Source organism: Buceros rhinoceros, unplaced genomic scaffold, assembly GCF_000710305.1.
Source record: "Buceros rhinoceros silvestris isolate BGI_N320 unplaced genomic scaffold, ASM71030v1 scaffold39244, whole genome shotgun sequence".
NCBI lineage: Eukaryota > Metazoa > Chordata > Aves > Bucerotiformes > Bucerotidae > Buceros > Buceros rhinoceros.
Genome location: NW_010409601.1, coordinates 16,113 through 28,511, shown reverse-complemented (window position 1 = coordinate 28,511; position 12,399 = coordinate 16,113). Strand labels below are relative to the sequence as shown.

General features: G+C 39.4%; 1 protein-coding gene across 1 annotated transcript in view; it reads right to left on the bottom strand.

Annotated features, from left to right (window-relative positions):
- Positions 1 to 4,976: 4,976 nt before the first annotated feature.
- TRAK2 (trafficking protein, kinesin binding 2) overlaps positions 4,977 to 12,399 on the bottom strand; it is a 16,981-nt gene continuing 9,558 nt past the window's right edge. The window contains exons 6-15 of the mRNA XM_010135281.1: positions 12,065 to 12,143; positions 10,582 to 10,712; positions 10,310 to 10,384; positions 9,552 to 9,689; positions 8,534 to 8,613; positions 7,619 to 7,822; positions 7,188 to 7,486; positions 6,582 to 6,860; positions 6,250 to 6,355; positions 4,977 to 5,655 (exon numbers count right to left, since the gene is read on the bottom strand). Coding sequence (XP_010133583.1) covers positions 4,977 to 5,655; positions 6,250 to 6,355; positions 6,582 to 6,860; positions 7,188 to 7,486; positions 7,619 to 7,822; positions 8,534 to 8,613; positions 9,552 to 9,689; positions 10,310 to 10,384; positions 10,582 to 10,712; positions 12,065 to 12,143 — 2,070 coding nt within the window. The remainder of the gene's footprint in view (positions 5,656 to 6,249; positions 6,356 to 6,581; positions 6,861 to 7,187; positions 7,487 to 7,618; positions 7,823 to 8,533; positions 8,614 to 9,551; positions 9,690 to 10,309; positions 10,385 to 10,581; positions 10,713 to 12,064; positions 12,144 to 12,399) is intronic.

Below are 12,399 nucleotides of genomic sequence, written 5' to 3'. Positions count from 1 at the left end.
GATGTGGCTGGGACCTGCATCTCTGTAGCCTCTACAGAGTAGTCTTAACAGTGAGCATCAGTTGCTCGAGTACAGCTTCATGTTCAAAGATACCCAGTTGTTGTCCTGTGTTCAGTTACCTTGCTGATCCTCAAGTCTCCATTCTAAGCACAGCACAAGGAGCAGTCACGAGGTGAGTACCCAGCTCCTTCAAAATGTTTTTATATTGACTCCTGTGATTCGTATGCACACAGAACAGGGAGTTTACAAGCTCCAAGTAGAAGTGAAAGCTTTGTTAGTCTCTCTTGTTTGAATGTGGTGTTCCCTCTGTTACACCCTTGTTACAGCTTTCTGCATTAGTAGTGGTATTGTTGTAGGTGATTGTTTAACAGGCAAATCTTCACTGGAATGAATTTTAAAAGCCTTAGTCCTTCGCTGGTCTCCTGTGCTGTATACTTTTTCTAATCATCCCAGCCAAAACCTTCCCAATTAATTTGAAAATTTCTGCGAAGAGCACAGCTTCTCTTGGGTAATCCAAACCTATGCACCAAGAGCTCAATTGTAAGATATTTTAAAAAGTGGAGACTCCAACCCACACAAAAGGCCTTGTTTGTATTCATTTCTCCATTGTATAAAATGCTCTTTGAAGGCCCTTGTTCCTTGAAGACTGTCAAAAGTCTGTCTTTTAGCAGCATGACCAATTAAAAGGAAAAAATAAAGGAGTTCAAGGCACTTTTGAGTCTCATCTGTGCAGGATTATTTTTTTTTTCAGCAGTTTATTCATTTTAGCCCAAATATAGAGGGCTGACATAACTTCAGCCTGACAGTGTTTTTAGACAACAGGGTTGTCTAACACTGTAATGCTAGAGGAACATATTAGCAGCTGTAAAGTAACAAGAGAAAAAAAAACCCCACCCCAAACAAACCACCCCCAAAAACCCTCAAGTACCAGAAAACATGAACACATACGCTTAAAGTGAGGCTCACATTCACATACTCTGTCTAGAGGCTGATGATCCATTATTGGTGGAGTTTTTCATTCTCTAGTAACGGGCTTTATAAACTGCAGCAGAAGGTACCTCTAAGAGTCCTGCTCTAGATTTAAGCACTGCATGTTTACTGCGCAAAGTCAGACCACAGCTTGTACTGCGCATCTTCCACCTGTAACTGCTCAGGTTTAAACGCAACAGCACAAAGCCCAGCCTGGCCTGACCAAGTTTGTAAATCAAGTTCTCATCCTTTACAGCCACCAGTTGTGCAGATACCAACTCATTAAGCTTGAGTACAGTGTAATGATGACCAAATTTCAGCCAAGAAAGTCCTAATTCCAAGTTTATTATAGAACACTGTAGTATGAAAGATGACATCTGGAGCATGATGACGAATATACTGAAAAATGGCATGTAATAGGTGTTTATTATCAAATATACACTCCACTATGAAACAACAGTAAGTGCAAAAAGCAGACGGAAAACATACCATGAAGTTCCATGATGACGAATATACTGAAAAATGGCATGTAATAGGTGTTTATTATCAAATATACACTCCACTATGAAACAACAGTAAGTGCAAAAAGCAGACGTAAAACATACCATGAAGTTCCCAGACTGTTCAAACATTGTGTGTAATCCCCTCACATAACAGCCAAATGAGTCACAAACCAAATATTCTCCTTCCTTCGCTGCTGCTGTTTGACCACAGGTATCTGGACCATGAAGGTAGCACTGAGTTTATCAAAACCAGTGAAACTAGAAAGCCATAAAATTGTGCTTTGTTTAAGCCAATCATCTGAATAGAGGAAAATGTGAACATTTCCTGCTGTCTCTTGTAACTTTCGCAAGCATGGGTAAGCCGTTTCTTGGCATCTGTTTTTGTCTCTAACCTGCAAGATAACAACCTTTCCGGAATGCAGTTCTCCATTCCTTCTAGGTCTGCCTCTCCCTCAACCAAACCACACTTGTGCACTGTCGAAAGATCTTGTGCAGGATCTCAGCTATCTCAGTCATCCACGTTTGCCTCCTCTTCTATGGGAGGCAACAGAAGTGAAATCAGTTCCTAGAATGATGGCAACTTTTTTTTAGTACCTTCACTAAAACCTGTGTCATTGGAAAGTTTATCTTCTAGGTTTTGGCACAAAACAACAGGAAGGGGCAGAAGTACCAGCTTTCCCTGCTGCTGGCAAGCTAGGCACGTGTATACCAAATGCACGTGACCATCCAGAGATAGCAACGTGTGACACAATTTCAACGACGCTGCACCCAGCACCAGCCAATGGGATAAACACACAAACAGTAGTGTACAGCTTCCGCTTTCTTTTGCATTGTGTAGAGCATCTGACAACACATTATCCTTCAGAAAACAAACAGAAAAACGCAACGCTCTCAATGTATCCATGGTATTGTTTGACCCTTCAACGCCGCGGCCCCCAGCCCCAGCCAATGGGATAAACACACAAACAGTAGTGTACAGCTTCCGCTTTCTTTTGCATTGTGTAGAGCATCTGACAACACATTATCCTTCAGAAAACAAACAGAAAAACGCAACGCTCTCAATGTATCCATGGTATTGTTTGACCCGAACCAGTCTATATTGTTGGGCTATGGAATATGGGAGCATCCCAAAGAGAAACATGTATTTAATTACTGTGCTTTAAGGTTAATTTTAGCTGAAACCTGGTCTGCCAAGGGAATTCTGATTTAGTTGATTTGCTGCTTCCGCTGAGAACATTCAGAATGATCCAATGGCTGGAGGGATGTAACGAAGCTGGTTAGAAACACAGCGTAGTCAAATTTATCTGTAACTTAATATGTATTATCTGTAATGTACATGTAATAACCACACATAAGATGGACATATTTTTGACATACTTTACACTTCTCTGTTGATCCCAAATTGTCTAATCTTCTTTAATGTGGTCCTGTTGTTTCCCTAGAAGTTACAAATACACGGCACACTTACCCATCTGGGTTCAGTTGAAAGCAAAATGGCCTCCCCCCGCTCCTTCCACTCTTGCCCTACTTTGGTAGGCAAGACCCCAGGCACGGCTAACTATGTACAAACATAAATACTGACATGAAGAAATAAAATATTTTTCATTTAAAACCCCAAATTAACCCATATATAGTATTTTAAATAAAACTAATCTTTTATAAGTGTAAGATTTTGCTTGGAGAGCAAAAAGGCAACTCCAGGAGTTCCTGAATGTTTCTGTGTGCTGCACAGACAATCTTCTGCTAAGAATCATTGTGCAAGTTTGAAGTGGTTACTCCCTTTCCTTTCACAAAAGAAAAAAAAAAAAAAGTGTTACATGAAAGAGCCAGCACAAGATCTATGGAACTGCAAAAGCAGAAAAGCCTCGTTACAAACGTCCTCTACACCAGGGTAAGATGCCTTCTTTCCCTGCCCTACTCCACGCAGCCCTGCAGCAACAGGGGTGCTGGTTACGGTGGAAGTGCCTTGCGGCAGATCAGCATAATTAGAGTGGTGCTTCCCACCACGTACCAAGATGTATACCAGCTATGTCCCACAGACACTGTAACAAGCAAGGTAAACTCTGACTGTTTGTTTTATGTAACTGTAAGGAAACTAAACTTCTGAAAATAATTTTAAGATGTTGATAGGTACAGTGAAAAATTACATCAAGAGCCTGACACCATGCTGGTCACTAGCGAAGACCTATTCCTCCTAGGAATTTTGGCCAACCCTTTTTTCTTCTTTAAGTTACACTGTAATTCTGTTATTGATATTCAGTTATGACTGGAACCTTGGACAGGAAGGCATCAAAAAAGCAGCACGAGCAGTAATATGTTGCTAATTATCACTCAGAAATCAGATTTCTAAAATGGACTTTTGAGACAGAAAGTCTACCTTGGCTTTGTTCAGCTTCTGATTCACACTCTCCATCGAAACACAGGATTTCAGTGTAGACAAAACTGTTTTATGTTATGTTCACTACAATATTACAAAGAACACTAGCTTTCATCTTCCTGTTTCTACATACAGCCTAATAAAAGCTTTTAAACACAATCCTGCCTAAAATCAGAAACAAGTGAATGAAAGGCATGAATTCTCAAACAGACATAATGTCTACACTTGCCTTCAAGTAAATGCTCCCGGCTTGTGCCAAATAAAAAGAAACCCCGAATCAAGCACCTAGGTTTACTTTGCAACACTGAAATATGCCTGAGATTTTTTTTGAGCGTGTGCAAAAATACCCTCATTTAAAGATGCACAGCACACTTTGGAAAGATTTCTTAGCTTGATGTTTTCATCCTAATACATACTTCCCTGCTTATCTCTTGTTCACTGCATCTTCCTGTGTGCTTCAGCAGCTCTGGAAAGAATTAACTTCTGTTAATACCTCACTAGCACAACCGCACTTTTTCAAAATACAAATCCTGACCACCAGTTTCTGTGTTCATAAACAGAAGTGCAGTTCTCTTACACAGAGCTAAAGGTTCTCTCCCTTGCTTCTCAGAGTGGGGAGGAGTTCAAAAAGAATAGTTTCTTCAATGGAAAATACAAGAATAAAAAAATAAAATCCAAGTTTTCGTATTTGTTTGCTACAGACAGGAACTTGGACCAATAATGCTGGTCAGACTGACTGTTACTTCAATATTATATTTAAATGATGCAGCCTGACTGAGAGCAACTAGTAAAATACTATGGTTGTATGGTGGGAAAAAAAAAGACAGCACCTGCAAGACAGTTCTACATATACCGTTTAAAAGGTTAAAATGCTGAGACAGATGCTGAAGGGGATCTCAGAACTAAGCTTTGGTTTCTTCTTTCTCATCCTCCACAAAAGCCTTCTTCCTCAAACCCGAGCAATGTTCTATTTCTCCTTGATCCCAAGGCTTCCCCCTCCCAAATCTTTATACGTGCACGTGCCTTCTCCCACTCTACTGTAACACATCTAACGGTGCCTGTACTGGATGTTTTTCCCTCATGTATTATTATTTACTATGCTAGAAGTCAACCAATTTTCAGAGCAGTCAGTCCTCCTTTAGGATACCCATTTTTGAAGACTGTGTGCAAACTGGAGCTCCCAGTGCGCCAATCATGGCGGGAAGACTCCGATTTCTTCTCAGTCCTGCCATTAAGTTGCTACCTGCATTTAAAAACACAGCCGCTTCCTGCCTCTGCAAGCTAACCTCTGGCCCCTGATGCTTCCCGTGGTCCTGTGTCTCAGCGGGCTTGATCGCCCTGGCAATACCCAGTCTCTTCAGTCTGTCCACTAGGTTCATCTTCAGCTGGCCTATGTCTGGAGCGTTACGGGAGGGCTTTAGGCCATACTTCTCTTGCAAGAATGTTTCTACTGGTCGAGAAGCCAGGAAATTTTCTGAGTGATGCACTCGAGGTTCAAATGGTGGAGGGGAAGGACAAGGTGAATGCGAGGGAGAATTTGGTGGAGTAGAAGGAATGGGAAGAGTCCGCAGGGACTGTAGCAAAGGCAGTTTTTCTAATACGGGGCTATCGTAAACCTTGGCAGAGATGCCTCGTTCTTGCAACAGTTTAGCCAGACTGCTTGTGCTGCTGAAGGTAGTAGTTGAGTCTCTTCTGCTGGTGAGAAATTCTCCAATACTAAGCCTGTAAGACACAGCTGGAGTGCTCACTACTGGGTTTCCAATACTGCTGCCACTATTTCCAAGTGAAAATGGGGTACCCATAGAGCTGAAATAAAATAAAAAGAGAGAAGACACACACATTAGACATCTTTATTCTTGCTCTGGTCTATATTTACTTTCTTGAATACAGAAGGCTTGAGAAAAAGTAAACTTGATACTAGCTGTGAAAGTTTCAGCTTTACTAGACTCAGAATTACTCCACAAAATATTTGTAAGATACTAGGTTGACAGAAAGGTTTTGGTGCAAGTACCAATGAATTTACCTTCTGTGATCACGTATACTGTATTACATAAAACTAAGTTATTATTGGACATCTCTGTTGATACTAAAAAATTGTGACAGAATTGGGAAAAAGTCATAGAATCTTTTTTTCTTTTTTACAACAGGTATACAATACAAGGCATTTTCTATTTAAGAGTATGAATTTACTTCCTTTAAGTTACCTTAACTTGTTTTCACTCTCTCTCTCTCTCAAACTTCCAAGTTTCTCCTTTGAAATTATAACTATTCGTACGGGTAATATCCTCTGAGCTGCCTAGCTGCCTTGGTATTTTTTTAAATCTGGTCCGTATATCAGAAGCCAGAAAGCAACCATTCAGTCCTATGCAGCAACATTTAGGATGCCAGCAGTCATCATACCTGGGAGTAACTTGAGTGACATCAGATGGGTGAAGGATCCTACACGTAGTAAAAGTAAACGTAGAATTTGTAGAAGACAGACACTTCCCTGGATTTGTGGCTGCAAGGTGAAGAATTTACATCCATTAAGGGTAAAAATAAAGACACATAAGGACTAATCAAAGCAAAATTTTAGATAATGTTACTATCACTGCTATTTTTTTTAATTTTTATTTTTTAAGTAACAAACAAACACAGCAAAGGCAGCATTGTCACAAGGTCAAATATTTTCCATTGAGAAAAAGACACTAAAAAAGAAAAAAAGAGAAAAAAGCACTAACCATGCCTCTTACCAGTGAGTGGTACTGCTGCTGAAGTAACAGCTGGCAGGAAAATCCCTGCCATTGGCTTTGCCACTGTACGTTTCTCTTCCTCTGGGAAAGACTGTTCCACTTGAAATGTTATCCCTCCTTCACCTTCCTCCTCCTCATCTTCCTCTAAGTCAGAGATGTGGTACACAGTATCATCAGACAAAGGGGTAAAACCTTTTGTAACAACACCTGGTCTTGGGTCAAGAATGGTGCCTAGGTTGGGTCGAGCAAGCTGCTGCCAGTGAAAAAGGGTCTGAGATCCTGGTGTGACAAAAGAGAAGAGTCTCAGAGAGCCATTGCCTGCTATTGCATTGAGTTACAATTTATCATCAAAACAACTCCAGCCTAACTGGGTCAACACTGTGCAAACACACGGCACACGTGGACGGTAATGCCAAGAAAAAGCCTAATGCTTAGCACCGTGTAAGAAAGCCAGGTAGAAAGTCACACTGATAAGCAAGTTGGCACGTAGCTTACCAGATACTACTACTTCATCTCACTGCATGCGTATCATACCACAGATGCCAACGATGACTTAGTTCACAAATTAATTTTCTGCTGATGAGAGAAGGAACATCATCCTCTTACCTTCAATGGGTTTGACAATTTGCAATTTTTCTGGTAGAAGGACACGGAGATTACTAGAGCTGGCAGAGAGATCAGTGAACTCTGAGTTTGTACCCAGAGAAAAACAGCTTTCTGTTGGAGTACTACAGCCACTAGCCCCTTCTTTCTGCTCAGCCAGCAAATGCATTTTTCTCTCCCGTTCCTCCTCAAAGAACTGCTTCTCACTCAGGTAGTTCTGATGACGGAGCGAAAGCCTGTGCAGAGCTGTGACTAGGTCATTGTCTCCAGGGGTTCCTGGCTGACCAGGATTACGAGTGTCTCTGTGAGAAACATCAGATAGTAACAGATATGAAGACCATTAAATTAACTGTTTTTCTCTTACGTAACAGAGGTCCAGTCTGGATTTAGTTTTGAATTAGTTTAGAAAGAAGATAACAAGCTGCGTTTCCTACTTTAAGTTCTTCTCAGAGCTGCTCCTCTGGGTCATCCGTGTATGGCTCTCCAACTGGTGTACCCCAGACTGGAAGGGCTTTGCTGTCATAACAACACTTGACCGATTAGATCCAGGGATTGGCAATGGGGCAGGAAAGGAAGAGCACCGGCCACGAGTGACATTTGCAACCCTGACAGTGTCAAATACTCGTTTCTGTTGACCCCTGCAGAAGAGACAAGCAAACTAACGTGGTTTTCAGAAGCATTTTGAAAAGGAGATAATAAAGAAAAAGCTCAGAATGCACGGCTTTCAAAAGTCTGCAGAGACCTGTCTAAAAACACTTAAGCCCAGAAAAATAGGATTGCCCAAGACATTCATGTTTTAAGGAGTATTACTCTATTAAATATCAGAGTTACCGCTTACTTTGACCTGAAAGATCTGAATCTCTATTGATAACCACTTGAGAACTTCCAGGAGCATATACTTTATTTATTTAATATACATATGCTTTCAGAAGCATATATTTAATTTATTACTTCTTGCTTGGAAGTAAGAGATCCAGGAAAAGGTCTTCAGGGCTTTGGAAACTGTTACAAGTCTTCCCCCTATAATTTCATTTGCCTGAGAATTTTTCTATAAGCATTAAAAGGGATATAACTAGTGCTGTGCATCAGAGAATTTGCATCAAAAATCTCACAAATTAAAGGCTGAAATACTAACCTTTTAGCAAATTCCCAACCTTCTCATAGATTCAAATAAGTAGGTTTCAAAGTTGAAAAGATTACCAAATACAAAAAAGCTTTTTTTATTAAGTTACGTACAAAACTTACTATAGAGTGAATATTCACATTTATAGATTTCCAGAAATCACCTCATTTAATAGTTAAGCATATGGAAAAATAACAAAAGAGGACACTGAAATCTCAAAACATACTTTTGCTTGAAGAGAACAGATTCATCACCCTGACTCAATTCTTTTCGCATTGTCCCTTCAATTTCTGCTGCAAGGGAATCCTACAGAAAAATGGAGATGAGAAGAGTTGACAGATTCAAATTTTCCTCCTAACAATTTTAGCAGAAAACATCTTTTAAAAGATACTAAAAAAATGTCCCTCTGTTTCCCCAGTATCAGTATGTTTCTGAGAAGCTCTCCTGTCTCTGAAGGATAGGCATGGGACCTAGTTTTGCACCATAAATACACCTGCGAATAACCAGTATGGGTTGAGTTTTCATTAGTAGTATCTGCTTTTTCTTGGTACTCTTTACGTTGGTTTCTTAAGTTAAGTTACAATTGTATGAGTACTTCTTACAAAGCCAATCATGTACATGAGGCATTCTGTATACACAGAACTATGAACCAAAACCTGACCAATTCCTAGCGCAGTCCAGAAATTTTTGAGTAATCAGAAGATACTTATACTAATAAGAAAAGGAAAATAAATGCCTTTAACCCTTTTCCATTGGTTTAGTCATCTCTGGCAATTAGTCCAAGGTCATGCATTTCTGATGATGCTTTAAGTTTAATCTCACAAAACACAGATATAAAATTACATTGTGAACTAAATGAAGGGAAAAAATACTCTTTGAACTCTTGAAAAGATGCTTTGTTTCTTAAAGAAACACTATCAAGTTATAAAACTCTCATCAGCATTGAACAATATCCTAGCACAACTGAGCACCAGCTGCAGAACATGCCAATTTTCTTACTTAACGGAAAAGGCATATAAAAAGTAATATCACCATGTGTCGAGTAAATGGTTTGTTTCCCAATACATAAAATTCTCAAAAGTATACACGTTAAAGCATTGATAAAACACTAGATCAGCTCCTTTCCCTAACCCAGAATAGTTCCTGCTGCAGCTGCTGTAATGGGTGTTTTATGCTACGACGAGCCATGTGCACCAGTAGGTGTATGCCATGCTAATGGCCAGTAGGTGTATGCCATTTGTTACCACAGGAAATGCTCCACATGACTGGGGGTGGCAGAAACAAGCAACAGAGCTGTATCTGCTGCGCAGCAGCTTCACTTCTTCTTGTGATTCGTGCAACATCCCTAGACACTCTGCATTCCGATCTTGCAACTCATGTAGCTGAAAGAGAAGAGAGACCATCAGTCAGCTTCAAAGACAAGACAGAGTGAAATGGAATTAACTCCTACTGAAACCTGTACTGACTGATTCAACACGGCAATATTTTTCCAACTGTACAGCATATGCCAACATCTGGAATGGACAGTGATCCATATGGCACCCACACCAATTTTAGTGGTGAAGCATGAAGTCCAAATTAAGACTTGAAAGAAGAAAAAGTATGTTAAAATCCAAAGGAAAATACATCAAAAAACTCTGCAGATACAGCAACCGATGATGCAAAAGAAGCAGAAAAGAGAGCTTCCTTAAACTCTAATGAGCTACAGTGTTGTTGATATAATCAGTAATATTCACGCTACACTATTCTTTTTCTTGTAACTGCTAAGAATAGCAAAACCTCACTATTTGGAACGCTCTCCTTGTCTTTCATACTCCTGTGAACTACAAAAATATTTGGAGTAGACTTAAATAAAAACAATTATTTTATTCCTCCAATTACGACTCCAACCACAATGAAAAATCCTACGTAAACACAAAGCAATAGTTCCCATTCTCTCTTAGTGTCTTGTATTCTATTTCAAACGTTTATCTAAATGTATACTTATAGAAGCCTTAAATACCTCTGCTGTCAGCTGTCTCTGAGCATCTTTGGAAGCTTGTAAGTGAAGTTTCAGCTCCTCCTTTTCAATCACATGCTGAAAGCACAAAAAGACGTTCATCATTTTCTCATCTGATTTCCTGGAGAGTTCATCCTCTGCCACACTTTCCTTAAATAGCCATTCTTCTGCAGTGTAAAGCCCCTGGCTTGCAAATCAATACTTGCTGTAAAGCACCGGCACACACACCCCCCCATGCACACGTGTGCATACACTCTTCATCAGCATTCCCTTACTTCTTTGAGTTTATGTTGAAGATCAACAATCTGAGACAAGAGGGACGAGATCTCTTCCTGATAGCGAACCAACTCCTCACTCTTCTCTGACAACTCCTCTGTTATTCTGGAAATTTGAGCATTTGTTTGCCCTACAAAACATAAAAGAAACTTAGTAGAGAGCTTTTTTCCAACTCATGAAAAAAAAACCACAAACAAAGCCCAAAACCGAAACCCAGAAAAGATCACAGAAAGTCAACAACAATCTGCAAAATGACCACTACTCTTAGGAAATCAATTCATAGTATGTAAGAGCAGGTGCCTTAGAAATCCATAAGGAAAAGTTAAACAGTGGGGAGTAGGAGGGGGACGATAAAGTCTGATCCATCTTGCACAATAGGTACGCTACAAATTTACGTACAAATTTGGGGTACAATACGTGGTTATTGTACCTCACAGATTTACTGCAGAACAAGGTCCTGCCCATGGGCCTGTGGACATTAAAGCTCATAGTCAAATATCTTTTTCCTGACAGTACAAATCTGGGAGAATATTCTTTCTGTGAGTCTAAATTACCTAGCATGCCTGCATGTGCTACAATGAACTCACAGACACTCTCATTGAAGGAAAAGAGGTGACCTTATAAGAGAGAGCTTCTATTTGCAAAGGATATATATTTTCTCAGAGAGAACAGGGTAAATTACCAACCAACCATGTATCAGTTTTTAGTATTTTATGGTCATCTGGAAAAAGAAAAATCAAGCAGCTACCCAGTCTTCTTCATCACGATTGCACAGAAAAAAAAGAACCTTAAAAAACAAGTTTAAGTTTATTGCACACAAAGGAAGAAGCACACATCTAATGACTACATGTAAAAAATCGTTGCACAAAAAAAGGTTGCACAATCATCACAGGCAGAAAAAATATTGTTCCATATTGTTTCAGATTACTTCACATGCATTTGTACAAGAATAGCTGCAAATTTTTTGCAAGTGTGTAGTCCTCAAAGCAAATATGGACAACTGTTCTAAACAAATTCAAACACTTGCCAATTTAAATGTTTTTATTCATGATATATTTTTAAAATAAACCTGTGTGTTCGTAGATACATACCAATTTAGAATGAGCATTTATGAGTCTATGCACTGATAGATTTCAGTGTCAAGTGTGCTGAATATTCTACAAGAAGTGTATTTTATTGTTTTTCCTGTGTCTGTAGGCTTCAATTTAGGAGGGCTGTGGAACCCTTAGATTTTACGGAACCTGTTAGATTTGTGTTCATTTTCTCTCTCTAAACACAGTACACATACATGAGGTTGAATGCCAGAGTTAAAACTGATGAAATACAGAAATAATTTTGCACTTGGGCAAAGAACAAGACTTGAATAATTGGTATAAATTCATGAAGCTCATTTTTTCATTCACGAATAACTAAGAAGGTGTAGGCAATACATATTTCAAGTATCGTTTTGCCATTGCAGAATGATACAGCCTGGATACTCACGGAGCTCTTTGACACAGTCATTGACCAGCTGCTGTTCCTTCTCTTCATATGTAATGGTTTCTGTCTTCAGATGGCAAGCCTTCAAGAAAATTATTTGCAGTCCAACTTCAGTTTATCTATATATATATTAATGTCATATATTTTTATTTCTTAAATTCTTGCATCGGAATTACAAAGAAGACTTCTCAGTTGCATCTGGCCATACTTTCCAACCATTTTTTCCACCATAACACCGAACTGCATAGGCCTTTCGAGTGAAGACACACAGACACATGAACAGAAACCTCATCTCTCACTTCTAATAACAAATTGTTGCAAAAATATGTAATTTGGTA